This window comes from Triticum urartu, chromosome 7 (assembly GCF_003073215.2).
Source record: "Triticum urartu cultivar G1812 chromosome 7, Tu2.1, whole genome shotgun sequence".
NCBI lineage: Eukaryota > Viridiplantae > Streptophyta > Magnoliopsida > Poales > Poaceae > Triticum > Triticum urartu.
The window spans coordinates 190,500,344-190,514,716 of NC_053028.1; the positions used below are offsets into that span (position 1 = coordinate 190,500,344).

Consider the following 14,373-nt stretch of genomic DNA (forward strand, 5'->3'; position numbering starts at 1 on the left):
TGCATGCTTTTGTATGAATTTGAGAATTTAGTATAAGATGTGTGGATGCAGTTGTGTTAATTTGAGGAGTGCCCGGTCATTACGTGCGGAAACGCCTGAGCACGTCGATTTGTCATATGCAGCTGTAGATGATCTTACGTACTTCCATTTAATACGGTGCAAAGACATGACCAAATATAAATATGGGCATACGAATTCGAAATAGAATAGAACAATTTCCAAATCCTAGTTGTTTTAGAAATACTAAAACAAAAACGTCCCTCAAAAAGGAAAAGAAAAAACGTTCAGTTCTGTCTGTATCGGCCAGACCTCTCCTCTCGGGTATCGGCGCCGTCTCGAGCTTTCGCACCGCCTAATTCCCAAACCCGGCGCCGCCGTGTCACCCCTTCCCCTACGCCCACGGTCGCGCCTCCAGGCCTCGTCCTAAAGCGCGCCAGGCCGAATTCTTCTCCCCCTCCCACGCCCCTCTGCCCGATTGGCCTGGCGTGGAGATACACCCCCGCGGATTTTCTCTTCTTGGTAACGAAGACCTAACTTGCTTTGGACATTCTATTTTTTTCCTAACGTTTTCTTTTGATGCGAGCAACCGAATCTTAACACGGGGTTATGAAATTGATGTGTTGAATTATAGGACTATTGTGGAACTGCTCTAGAAAGTTTCTGGTGATGGTGGTCCGTTTATGTTTCATGTGTTGTTGATTATCGCTGTCGCGCTTGCAGGCCCTGAGACATGTCTCATTATCAGGAGCACAATGTTGAGGACATGGAGGATGATTACGACATGGATGATCCGGTAGATGACATGGATGGTGAAGATTACCTAGGGCCGGAGGCTAGGGACGACTCTGATGAGGAGGATGACGAGGATGCCGAAGCGGTGTGTATCTGTCTGTCGATTTTTGTTAATTTGATTGTGTAGGCTTTTCAGTATTCTTTAGCTAATTTACTCCGGTTGTTGACTTGTGCCGTCGTATTAAGCAATGAAGGGATAACTAGGCAGTTGAAATTGTTGACTTGCTGCTATGTTAAGTTTGGAATTAGTGTGACACCACACTTTCAAAGGATAGCTACATGCCTACACAACCTTGAAGCCTCATTTTGCATTCAGTTGCCCTATACATTTTCCATGGTCCCCTTCCTGTATAACTTGGGTGTTTCTTAAACTGCCTTTTCCTATCTTTTCTCTCTTTGCTTGCTGAACTTTCATAAAATTTGTTATGGTACATATCAGTGCATTCCAATGAGTTAGGAAAAACAATCCAATAGTTTTTACCTTTTAAGTTCTTATTTATCTTTTGAGCCACCAGAGCTAAGATACATATGATTCAGTTTGTATCTGGATGACTAAATGAAACTTTCTTTGACTATTCCCATTGCTTGTATAGTCACTGGAATGCTCTAAAAGAAATAATTGTTGCTTTAGAATAAGGCATCCGACACATCATCTGAAGAAGCAAGACGTGGAAAAGACATTCAAGGAATACCATGGGATCGCCTGGAACTTACCAGAGAAGGATACAGGGAGACAAGATTATTACAGTACAAAAATTACGAGAATGTACCTAATTCTGCAGAAACAGCAATGAAGGTATGCCTTTCAAATAAGTTAATTTGTGTGGGAGAAAATATTCTGACATTGTGATTGGCACTTCTGTAAAACAGGCATGCAAATCTACTGAGAAAGACGGAACATATTATGAGTTCAGGCGAAATACTAGATCAGTAAAATCTACTATTCTACATTTTCAGGTGAGTTCCTATAAGTCCTTGTTTAGTAAGTACTCCTTCCGTCCCATAATATAAGAGCGTTTTTTTATAAATCCTGCATTTCAATAAAGATGGTTTATTATAAAAGTATTACCAGAGAAATTTTTATTTGAACGTTTAAACTATCAGACACTAGAAACTTTTTCAAAAGATTAAATGGCGCATTTTTTCAATTGCAACGTGTCTGCAGTTTTATCTAAATGTTCATACACGAAATTATGTTGTAACAATGTAACATTTATACCTAACTACTGTATTACACAGGAAGTGCCCAGTCATAAAAAATTCGATCTATATTTGCCCCTGTAATTATTTATTTACCATTTAGATGGCAGTGGAGAGGCTATCGAGAAACTTTTTAAATCGTAACCAACTTGCTCTCTACTTCTCTTCAGTTCACTATTATCACTTGTGATGTATGTGCAATGTTTGTGTCTACCAACTTAGCTCATAACACTACATTTGTGTTTGTACAATACCTATTTCTGTTAGTAGTTAGCTAGAACAGGTCAATTCTGTAGTTCTTCAGGGGCTTACCATCTGATGGGAAGGGGGAACAGTCCTACCTGCTACCTGTCACTGGCACGGTGGCACCTGATAGCCATCTTTATGACCATGTCTGCCTCTTATTGCAGATAGATGCGTTTATAAAGAATTAATTGAAGGGGTGCCTAGAGTATCTTTGATTATTAATGTATCTTATTGTGCCTATGATTGTATTTTCTATGCCAAGATGAATCGACTGTGTGAAAATAAAGTCCACCGAGAACTCCCATGGAATTTCGGGTTCTATTTGGCTTGGTTACATCGGTCTATTAACCACCCTGCTTATTATTATTTGAGGATATTATTCACCTAATGGTTTAACCTGTTCAAAGACTTGTCTGTTCTATCATTCTGCATGTATTTTTGTTTCAATTGGTTAAAAGAAATGTGGAGGCTGCTTGTTGTCAGTCTTAATTGATGCTCCTTTATTTTTCTTCTGATACATTGATGTTAAATAAGAAATTAATCGAGTTAATCTATGCCTGCAGCTGAGAAATTTAGTATGGGCTACATCTAAGCATGATGCTTACCTAATATCGCATTACTCGGTGCTACACTGGTCAGCCTTGAGTGGTGTGGACACAGAAATTATGAATGTCGAAGGGCATATCGCACCAAGTGAGGTAGTGTCTATAGTTACTAAATTTTCATCCTAGGTTGCAGTTTCATTTCTTGCTCTACCTCTATTAATGATATTTTATTATTTCATTGCAGAAACATCCAGGAAGTTTATTAGAAGGGTTTTCTCAGACTCAAGTTAGTACGCTGGCAGTCAAGGATAATTTGCTAGTAGCTGGTGGTTTCCAAGGAGAGCTAATATGCAAAGTAGGATCACTTTATCACTTTGTTTTTGCACTGACCCTAATTTTTTGGGGGAGTTCTATCTCGCAATTGACTGGGAGAACCCAAACTTGTGGATAGCTGCATCTTGCCACGACAATCATCTTACCCTGCCCATTCCACAGTACCTTACCAGTGACCATCATCTGTGTTTCTCCTGCCTCACCGACCCACCCACCCTACAATTTCCCTACCCCACCGGCCCATCTTTCATGTGGCCAACTGGCCATCGGTAGCACCTTTGTCACCTTAGTGTGTCTGCACCCCTCCCCCTGTTCACTTGCTTCATGACCTCGGCACTGACTTCTCCCTCTTGTGCATAGTTCTCGTGAAGCTGCAGGCACCTGACAGAACCTCCTTGTGCAGTCTGAAGGTCTTCTTGACTGCAATGCCCCTGTTGCTGATCCCATGGCTTGCATTCTGTGGATACGAATTGTCCGCAGGCATTTATCTTTATAGTTCCCTTAAATTTGTCACTATCTGCTACTCCCTCCGCCCCGAATTACTTGTCGCATTCTAGATACATCCATTTCTGCGACAAGTAATTCGGGGCGGAGGGAGTATTTGTTATATATCTGAACCCACTCTCTTAGTATTAGCTTGTAGCATATGATGAGGTTCCATTTTCCCTGGAAAAAAATGATGAGGTTCCATTTTTCTTATGGAAACATGACAAGGTTCCATTGCCTCTCTTGTTTGCTGGTGGGGATGCGTGTGAATGTGCTGTTAGCTATTTTCTCGCCTGGTTGCTAGTGCACCTCCTATTCAGTTAAATTGATGCTGTTCATTTACAAATTCAGTGGGCAAGTAACAACATATTACATTTATTTCGAACTTGAGTATGCTGAATATATTTGTGAGCTCTTGACACTGATAGTTTTCTGATGTTAACCTTGGTCAATGTGATGCAGAACCTGGACCAAGAAGGAATAAGCTTTTGCTGCAGGACAACATATGATGATAATGCAATCACCAATGCAGTGGAGATATTCAACACCTCTAGGTAAATGTTATGCTCGGCTGTTAAAGATTCAATCTTGCTGAACATTCTTAAAAGATTAAGAAACTAGCTGGACTGTAGCCACAAGATTACTCTTCCCTAGAACTTATTTCATCAGAATGTTGGAACGAGCTCATATCAATAGCTGCTGCCAAGAATTCTTTTGAAAGTGAAATTAATATTAATGTTTTTCTCTGGTCCATAATTTCTTCAGTGGCGCTGTTCACTTCATTGCATCTATTAACGACTCCGGTGTAAGAGAATATGATATGGAAAGATACCAGTTATGTAAGCATTTCCGCTTTGATTGGCCAGTGAATGTAAGTTCTGTTATTCACATTTTCATTTACTTTTTTTTGGTATTCCATACTTTATCTAGAGCAATACTTCTATACTATCATTTCTAACAAGCTCCAGCTTTTATTTGTCTTCATGAAATGGTTTCCTAAACCTAACTTGATGTGTATAAACTAAATCTTTTGAACTGAACGATCAAACCTAGAGTCTGCCAACAGTTGAGGCAACCAAAGTGTACTCGAAGAAATCTAATCCAATCAGAACACTCAATTAAAGGAAATGATTAAATATTGATAGTGCTTATAAGTCTTGGTGCCGAATGTGCTCCTTCCATTACTGGCTCTTCTGGCTGACCGCCACCATAAGGCCCATGGTGCTTGACCCTGGAATCCAACTATACGTTTGTCAATTTCAGTGCCAACTGCTAAACCATCACTTTGTTTTTTTTCCACATCTTCTCTTATTATATCTGGACAATATTCTATTAATTTCTTGTCTGTCACTTGTAACATTTAGGATAACTGTTGAATTTACATTTTAGTTTCAATGACTGATCCTTCTATTGGCGCAGCACACGTCTTTGAGCCCTGATGGGAAGCTTGTTCTCGTTGTCGGGGATGACCCAGATGCTTTGCTTATTGATGCTAATTCAGGAAAGGTAAATCAAACATGCACATTTGTTAGGTTTAAAGCATTTTGCGAGTGCCTATCTATGCATTTGAAAATATAAAATTAAATGTTTTGTATCTGGACACAGACTATTCATTCTATGAAAGGTCACTTGGATTTCTCATTTGCATCGGCTTGGAGCCCTGATGGCCGGACATTTGCCACTGGCAATCAAGACAGGACATGCCGGGTTTGGGATGCCAGAAATCTCTCGCAGTCTCTCCATGTCTTGAGGGGTAACCTTGGTGCTATAAGATCTATTCGCTACACATCAGATGGTCAGTTCCTGTCGATGGCGGAGCCGGCAGACTTTGTCCACATCTTTGATGTCAAAAGTGATTATAACAAGAGGCAAGAGCTGGATTTCTTTGGTGAGATATCTGGCATGTCTTTCAGCCCTGACACGGACACGCTCTTCGTTGGTGTTTGGGACAGGACCTACGGCAGCCTACTTCAGTATGGCCGCCTCTATAACTACTCATACCTTGACTCGCTGTTCTAAGGTCAATGCAAACAAGTGTTGGTGGGGCCTCTTGTGTGTCACTTCTGCCGATTTTCGTCGGCGCCGACTATTAGGTACTCCATAATCAGATTTATGTTATAGATTGGTCATTCTTTAATAATTCCTGTATCCTGTTTTATGTGTACAAAAGAAATGTATACAGATATAGCTTTGCTTTGAGGTAGGAGTTGTAAGTTATGTTTCTAGGGCTAGTTTGCTCCATGAATTTGGATGTAAACTTTTACCTGAGATGTGTACCGTGAACATCTCCTACTGCATTGACCGAAACCGGTATGCTTCGGTGGTATGTGCTATGCCGCAGTTGTGTGGAGCAGTTTGGATTGTATAATTGAGCCGTTATACACCTGTTTGTGAATCCTATGCACCTGAGAAGTTTGTCTCCACTATCTTATTTATCCTAACATTCAACTTATCCACCTCATCAAATGGGCAATGTCAGCAAAACAACTGCATGTTCCCACGTCATTGACTGAGCTCATTTTATTTATGAGAGCACTATTCGAGGTGGGTGATCTTCTCCCCGTTTTCTCCATAGCAGTGCGTCCATTTTTCTTTTTAAACACCTCTCCATATATCAATTAATTTAAAATGTGATTACAATCGTTCATTGCAGGTGGCCAGGTGTCATGCAGGGCGGGAAACTATTAAAACGAGAACTACCTGATCTATTATCAAAACTAAAACTAAATTTAGCAATCATATGAGCCGCTGAATTGGCCCTTCTATTTATTTTGGACAACTTGAAATTTCTCAGAAGTCTGATAATGCCAAGCGCTTCCTTCTTGAGGTCAATGAACGGCTGTCAAAACTTTCATTTGCAAGAAAAGAAGGCACAAACACACCACCAGTTAAAAAAAATAGGCATGTTAAGAGAAATACCGACATATAGCCCAGCAAGCCATGCCTGAAGTTCCGCTTCATCCACACCAAAACATATAAGCCAATAAAGTCCCAAGATGAGACAATGAGATCACCACTATAGTTTCTAGCCACCATCCCAACGCTCGCATCACTTAAACTCTCCACAAACTTGCATCAACATTGATGCTCGCATCACTTAAACTCTCCACAAAACGTGCATCAACATTGATCTTGATATCGTTAGAAGGAGGCGGTTGCCACACCTCTTTGGATCTCACCACGGTGTTTCTTGGACCAAAACCCGCCACCACCTCCTTTCCTTTGTTATTGGTGACTACCTCATTAGTATCCTGACATGACATGAAGGAAGACCAGTAGCTTTCCAGAAATATAGCGGAGCCTGTGATAGTTTCTTTTTCTTTCCCAGAAATCAAGTCATTCCTCAAGTGTCAAGCTCTCCAGAAAAGAAACAAAATGTGCTCCCTTTGAGAACAGCTTAACTATAGTCTAATAAAATAAGTAACCAGCCTGAGAATAAGCCTCTTCCCCTGACAAATTCCAAATGTCTCTCAATGCCAGCGGAGTGCAGGAGCCTTGGGGCAAGAAACAAGAGCGTGAAAAGTGATCTCATCCTCAACCCCATGGTAGAGCAAGTACAAATGATAGCTTGATGATGTAAAACTCTATTAACCTAAACCATCATGCTATCAGATGCTGCAAGCCATCCAAAAATTCTAATCTTTTATGGGATATTGGCCTTCCAAATGATATCACACAACCTCCTTTCGCCGTCAATAGATTGCCCAATATTTTCTTTCCGATCCTTAAGCTTTAATGCCAGATTGTATGCACTCTTCACTGAAAACAATCAATTCTTTTCAAAATGCCAAGCAGTGAAATAACCATCCTCTGAGGATTGAATCCGCAACTTTAAGATCTCTTCCGCATCATGAGGATAAAAAAGATGTCTAACAATCTTTCTGTCCCAATCCCTAGGATCGCTCTTGAATAACTCTGAAACCCATTTGAGTCGTCCAATTTTCTCACCCTCCTCGACCCTAGTCGACTAGGATCATGTAACCTAGACCAGGGTACCCATATAAGACGGGGCTAGACTAGTTAGTTTGTTCTTCATGTCAAGTATCTATTCCTAAGACCATGCAAAGAGAGCCTTGGCTCAGTGGTTGGGCATGCGGTTTTGCAGCCTAACGACCCGAGTTCAATTCCTAGAATTGACAGGTGATGCACAGGATTTTCCCCCCATTTATTGAGGATCAAGTTTGATGTGTGATGGAACCATTCATCAAAAAATATATTGATACTCATTTTATAAAAATTATGAGTACCATGTTTATCTTGGTACTCCTACTAAAATGACCGTATGCATCCCTAGTTGGTGCAGAGGCCGGGGAAGTGAAATTCTCCCCCAATAGAGAAATGGAAATTGTCTTCTGTAAAATCAATCAGATGACCTTTTAGGATGTGGAGAGAGATGAGGGACGGGGCAATGCGGGCGACGCCACAGGCGACGCCGGGGGAGACTTCTCCCACCGGTGATCGGCGGGTAGGAGGCCGATTCTGGGCGTTATGCGATGACCCGGCGACGCGGAAGACGAGGATGGGGACTCCGGCGGCGAGGAGTCTCCGACGAGTTCACCGACGCCATCCGATGCGATTTACGAGGCATTCCATGTTGGTTACTCTGAGAAGGATGTGGCAAGGCTCGTCGACTTGGCGATCCCCCTCGATGATCCGGCCCGACAGGGACTTGACGATGACGCCGTTGAGGTTGTTCGACGGGTTGTTCATCGTCGTACGTCGGCGTGGGCGATCCGGCCATGGCGAGGACCTCTTCCAAAGGTATGTCTTCATAAACCTACTTTTTCTGATTACTTCGAGGCCGGGGCGTGGAAATTAGTCCAAAGAAAGAAGAAAATGAAGTCGTCGTCGGCGGCGGCGGTGATCGGCGGATCGGCTGAGATCCGAGCCACTAGGATCCAGCGTTTGAATTTTCTTTTGGGCCTGGGTGGGCTCGAACAGAGTGGTGTGGATCTGGGCTGGATTGAGGATGGGTATGAGGCCCAGTACCTGGCGAATCAGAGTGGGCTGGGGTTAGCTGGGTATGATGCTCAGGCTAACCCGGACTCCACGTCTGCCGACGCCATAGGCCCTTGCATGCGATCGAGTGATCGTAGATCATTTTGCCCCGAGTTGCTGCCGTCGCTGTGCCCTAGGGTTCGTCGCCGTGGGGGAACCTCGGGGTTTGCCAAGTGTGGTCCGGGTCGGGCTACTCGTATCCCTCCTCTCGTGATGGCGGGACGGGGTGGTTTGGCCACGACCGGTCCGAAGATTCCGGTGGGCGCCGGGGCGGCGCCGGCCGGCCGAGGTGGTGGAGTTCCACAGGGTCAGAGGCCTGTGCTGCCGACGGGACATGGCGCGCCACCGGGGACGAGGCCCGCGCTGGCTGCTGGGCGCGGCACTCCGCTTGGGCCGTGACCCGCGCTGGCTGCGGGGGCGGTGTCGGCTGCTGGGCGTGGCGGTCAGGTCCTTAGGCCACCGGCGCCGGCTGTTCTGATGCCGTCTACTGCTGCTGTGGGGCGCGATACTACCCAACAAAGACCGTCGACGCCTAGTGCGGCCGTGGTCGTACCTCTGGGTCAGCAGCCGCAAGTTGCGCCTCCGCCACATTACGTCGCTAGGCCGCCTCAGAAGCGTGTTGTGCCAGCGCAGGTTCCGCCAGCGCATCCTGTGGCGGGTGAGGGAAGTGCGGATGCAGCTCGTGCGCTGGCTAATAGCAGCTGTAAAGGTCCACCCTGAGGAAAGTGGGGTGATGATGGATTCAATGCTTATGGGGACGGACAACATCGTGGCTCATCGTCTGCAGGTGGCGGGCGTGGCTACGCATGGCAGAGTGATGGGTCAGCTGAACGACCTTTCTACGGCCCTCCGGGAGGTTTTGTCGAGGGGGCGTCTGGCCCTGATTATAGGCAGCGAGGCGGATACCGAGGTCATCATGGTGGTCACGGTGGTCGTGGTGGTAGGAACCATTACCGCCAGCCTCCATCGCCTGTTGTGGTGGAACCGACGGCATCCTCGGAGGTCGATGCTTCCGGTCAGGCGCCGGAGCTATCCAGGCAGGCTATGGAAGTGGTGACTGCACTGGCTTCCACTGACGTGCCGCTGGCGGAGCCCTTTGTGACAGGGGCTATTGGGGCTGCTGACAAATCTGACGTGGATAGAGCTTCCAAGTGGGCGCGGAAAAAGGAGAAAATGTTGTGCTATCGTTGTGGAGACAGAGGTCACTTTATTGCTGAGTGTGTGACCGAGCTTTGTGATATCTACCTCAAGCCTGCGCATGACACGGGGGAGTGCCCTATTCTGCGGGATCAGATGTCGAGTATCACCATCTATGGAGTCTATTGTGCTGAGCTGATGTTTTTTGAGTGTCCTAGTGCGAGGGAGATACCTGACGAACCCCAGAGCACAACTACAGGGATTGTCAAAGTCACTAAGAGTGATGTGTCTGAGGACGCAGATTATGCATAGGCTCAATGAGTTAGTTCCAGGTAACTTTGAGTGGGAGCTCACTCATCTCGAGGCTAACTCTTATAAGGTTAACTTTCCTACATCGAAGGACTTGGAGCCTATGCTGAGTTTTGGGTTATGCAGAGTACCTGGTACTGAGTGCATCCTCGAGTTCCATGAGTGGAAGCGAGTTGAGCCGCAGGGCAAGCCCCTCACCTAGGTTTGGTTGCGATTCTCAGGGCCTCCTTACAAGACTCTTCAGGATGCTCGGGTTGTTGCTAGCTTGGGGATTCTGGTCGGGCAAACCGAGAAGGTAGATATGGCTTTCACCAGAGCTAATGGAGTGGCCCGCCTGCTGGTGAGTGTCCTCGATATCGAGTTTGTGCCTGACGTGGTCAAGTGGACCTACATGGGCGGGGTCTTCAACCTTGAGGTTGAGTTTGAGGATACAGATCTTTTTGCTGAGGCTATGACAGGGATGGATGTGGATATGCATGATAACAATGATGGTTCGGGGAACATGAAGCGCGAGGGGATGATGTTGGGCATGAGTCGGCTAACGGGTCGAGTTCCACCTTGCAGGCGCCTGGGTTTGGGGATGCTTCTTCTGTTACGGTACCTATGAGCATGCTGAGATTCGCTTCATTTGAGCCTGCTTCTGCTCCTCCTAGGCTTTGGAGCGGTTGGGTGGAGTCTGATGACGTGCTAGAGGGCACGCTTCCCCCCTTAGACTTTGCAGTGGTTGAGGGCTCTACCGAGGGGGGGGGGGTCGTGGGCAGGTGGCCCCTTCTTCCCCTTCTCCTTTCGATGCTGCGCCACGGTTGAGGACCGGGGTGGAGGTGTCATCGTTGCCGATCGGCGACGTGCCGATGTTGAGAGGGAGACCGGGGCAGGAGGCCTCAGTTCCTTCCTCTCCTGCGGTGGTTAGGGCGACCACTCCTGCGGCGTCTGTTGGCTCCGAGGGCCGGCAGTCACCTGTTCCGCCATAGGGGTTGCTCCAGCCGACGCCGACTTTTGTGGGTGCATCGCCCGCCGGCGTGACAGCTGGTCTTGGGAGAGGAGCGGGGGCAAGCGGCCCCTGTTCTCACCTCCCCTCGCCAGCCTATGGGCGGGCCGATGACTGAACTGTCCGCGTCAAGTGGGGACCGTGGGCAGATGGCCCAGCGCTCTCCTCCCCTGCACTCGCCGGGGCCGGTGCCGGCGGCGGGTCCTGGGGCTTCTCTACATCCGCGCGGTGGGGGTGGGGCGGGAGGCCTTACCCCTATCGAGGCCACTAGGGAGGAGGTCATAGCTTTTGGAGGTATCCTGGATCCTGTTTCTGAGGGGCGGCGGATGAGCTATCGCATTCAGGACCAGCCGGATGTTGATGACATGCAGCTGAGGTGCACCAGGCGGGCGGCCAAGCTTCGTGATATTGAGGTCACTACTGGTATGTCGGTCAACACCTCCAATTATATTCTGCATTTTTCTAATGATGAGATTATTCATAATGCAAATCAGCTAGGAGTTTCACTAGGTAGTAATGATAATGAAATCCCGCATTGAGTTAATGACCTCTTGGATCTTGAAGCGGATCGTGCTTTGGATATGATTCGCAACTTAGCAACTGTTAAACCTATGAACGATTCCGACATTGCTCAGTTGGGAGTCAGGGTGTTAGATACGCTTTGTGCAGATATTGCCTTTCCCCCCTGAGACCGAGGAGGAGGAAGGTTCTTTACCTCTTGGGGATACTGAACCTATAGAGGATCCTTGCGGTAGACCCACTGAACCCGGCTGTGAGGACCAGGTGGAGGAATTAGCTAAGCCTAAACGCAAGTGGAAACGCAAAATTTACCCAGCGTCGGTGGTGCGTAGAAGTGCTAGGAACCGGATGACCAAAAAAATTCATGATGAGTAATGAGAGGAATTTTTTGGAATAGCAGAGGTCTGAGGGACTTGGCTAAAAGAAGATTTCTAGCAGAGGATTCTATCGAACATAGGTTGGAGAGGCAATTTTCCCCCTCAATTCCTAAATATGTTGCCGGGAGGTGTCGATTATGATTGGCACTATCTTCCCCCGAGAGGAAGATCAGGTGGGATCTTACTTGGGGTTAGATGCGAGACGTTGGAAGTCCGAAGTGTGGTCATGGGAGATTTTGCCGTCAAGTTTCGGGGTAGGTCGAAGGTCGACGGGTTTAATTGGGCCCTGGTGGCGGTGTATGGGGCCGCACAGCCAGAACTCAAACCAAATTTTTTGGCGGATCTAGTCGTATTTGCGGGTCTGAGCAGCTTCCAATTTTAGTGGGGGTGATTTCAATATTATTAGAAGGAGAGACGAAAAGAACAATGATAATTTTGATGGCAGATGGTCGTTTATGTTTAACACCATTATTGAAAGCTTGGATCTGAGAGAGATAGAGCTTTCAGGAAGAAAATTCACATGGGCTAATACTTTGCCAACCCCTACGTTTGAGAAGCTAGACTGTGTCCCCGCGAGCATTGACTGGGAACAGAAGTTTCCTCTGGTTACCGTCGAGGCATTATCGCGTGGAATCTCGAACCACACCCCTTTACTGGTTGACTCTGGTGAGGTAACGCACGTGGGGAATAAGAATACCTTCTCTTTTGAATTAGCGTGGTTTGAGATAGAAGGCTTTTTTGATCTTATAGCCAGGGAATGGGCTAAAGATTCAGGAGGAAGGACTTTAATTAAGAGATGGCAGAATAATATATGACACTTGTGAAGTTTCTTGCGTGGGTGGGCTAAGCATCTCAGTGGGATTTATAAGGTTGAAAAGGAAAGGCTCCTTACCCTTATTCAGGCCTTAAATGTAAAAGCCGAGTCCATGATCCTAGATTCAATGGAACTTCATGCTAAATTAGATGCGGAGATGAGATTGAAAGAGCTCCTGCGAGAAGAGGAATTGAAGTGGGCATTGCGGGTGAAGATTCGCAAAGTGCTCCAGGGGGACGCCAACACTCTTTCATATGATCGCAAACGGCAAGCATAGAAAGAAAAGGATCTTTCAGCTTGAGCAAGACGAAGGGACGATTGTAGGACATGAGAATCTAAAATTATACATCACTAGTTATTATAAGCAGCTTTTTGGGCCTCCGAAGGATAATTTCGTATCTCTGGATGAGTCACGCATTGAAGATGTCCCTCAGCTTGCTTCAGATGAGAACGATATTTTAACTGCCCCGTTCTCAGAGAAACAGGTGTTTGAAGCTATTTATCAGATGAATAATAATAAAGCTCCGAGTCCGGATGGATTTCCAGCGGAGTTTTATAAAAGGTGCTTGCTACCTCTTGAGCACTGCGTTGGTTTTCCCCGAAGAGGAAGAGATGATGCAGCAAAGTAGCGTAAGTATTTCCCTCAGTTTTTGAGAACCAAGGTATCAATCCAGTAGGAGGCTACACGCGAGTCCCTCGTACCTGCACAAAACAAATAAATCCTCGCAACCAACGCAAATATGGGTTGTCAATCCCTATAAGGCCACTTACGAGAGTGAGATCTGATAGATATGATAAGATAATATTTTTGGTATTTTTATGATAAAAGATGCAAAGTAAAATAAAGGCAAAGTAAATAGCAAAGGAAATAACTAAGTAGTAGGAGATTAATATGATGAAGATAGACCCGGGGGCCATAGGTTTCACTAGTGGCTTCTCTCGAGAGCATAAGTATTCTACGGTGGGTGAACAAATTACTGTTGAGCAATTGACAGAATTGATCATAGTTATGAGAATATCTAGGTATGATCATGTATATAGGCATCACGTACGAGACAAGTAGACCGATTCCTGCCTGCATCTACTACTATTACTCCACTCATCGACCACTATCCAGCATGCATCTAGAGTGTTAAGTTAATGAAAACAGAGTATCGCCTTAAGCAAGATGACATGATGTAGAGGGATAAACTCATGCAATATGATGAAAACCCCATCTTGTTATCCTCGATGGCAACAATACAATACGTGCCTTGCTGCCCCTACTGTCACCGGGAAAGGACACCGCAAGATTGAACTCAAAGCTAAGCACTTCTCCCATTGCAAGAAAGATCAATCTAGTAGGCCAAACCAAACTGATAATTCGAAGAGACTTGCAAAGATAACCAATCATACATAAAAGAATTCAGAGAAGATTCAAATATTATTCATAGATAGACTTGATCATAAACCCACAATTCATCGATCTCAACAAACACACCGCAAAAATAAGATTACATCGAATAGTTCTCCACAAGAGAGGGGGAGAACATTGTGTTGAGATCCAAAAAGAGAGAAGAATCCATCTTGCTACTAACTATGGACCCGTCGGTCTGAGGTAAACTACTCACACTTCATCGGAGGGGCTAT

General features: G+C 45.8%; 1 protein-coding gene across 3 annotated transcripts; it reads left to right on the forward strand.

Moving 5' to 3' along the window:
- Positions 1–276: 276 nt before the first annotated feature.
- On the forward strand, positions 277–6,043 carry LOC125519110 (uncharacterized WD repeat-containing protein C2A9.03-like). Of its 3 annotated transcripts, none has more exons than XM_048683991.1 (10): positions 277–519; positions 632–877; positions 1,424–1,588; positions 1,663–1,749; positions 2,802–2,936; positions 3,028–3,138; positions 4,065–4,156; positions 4,368–4,473; positions 5,022–5,108; positions 5,208–6,043. In XM_048683991.1, exons 2-10 carry the CDS (start codon positions 731–733, stop codon positions 5,619–5,621), a joined length of 1,344 nt encoding a protein of 447 aa, XP_048539948.1. In that variant the 5' UTR covers positions 277–519; positions 632–730; the 3' UTR covers positions 5,622–6,043. The 3 variants fall into 3 exon arrangements, with proteins under 3 accessions (XP_048539948.1, XP_048539947.1, XP_048539949.1); XM_048683990.1 differs by having other exon boundaries at positions 721–877; XM_048683992.1 differs by lacking the exon at positions 277–519 and having other exon boundaries at positions 743–877; positions 1,386–1,588.
- Positions 6,044–14,373: the final 8,330 nt, after the last annotated feature.

Coding starts and splice junctions, on each gene's coding strand:
- LOC125519110 (XM_048683991.1), top strand. CDS start 731: ATGTCTCATTATCAGGAGCACAATGTTGAGGACATGGAGGATGATTAC. Junction 1,750..2,801: donor CTACTATTCTACATTTTCAG/GTGAGTTCCTAT, acceptor CTATGCCTGCAG/CTGAGAAATTTAGTATGGGC. Junction 2,937..3,027: donor GGCATATCGCACCAAGTGAG/GTAGTGTCTATA, acceptor ATTTCATTGCAG/AAACATCCAGGAAGTTTATT.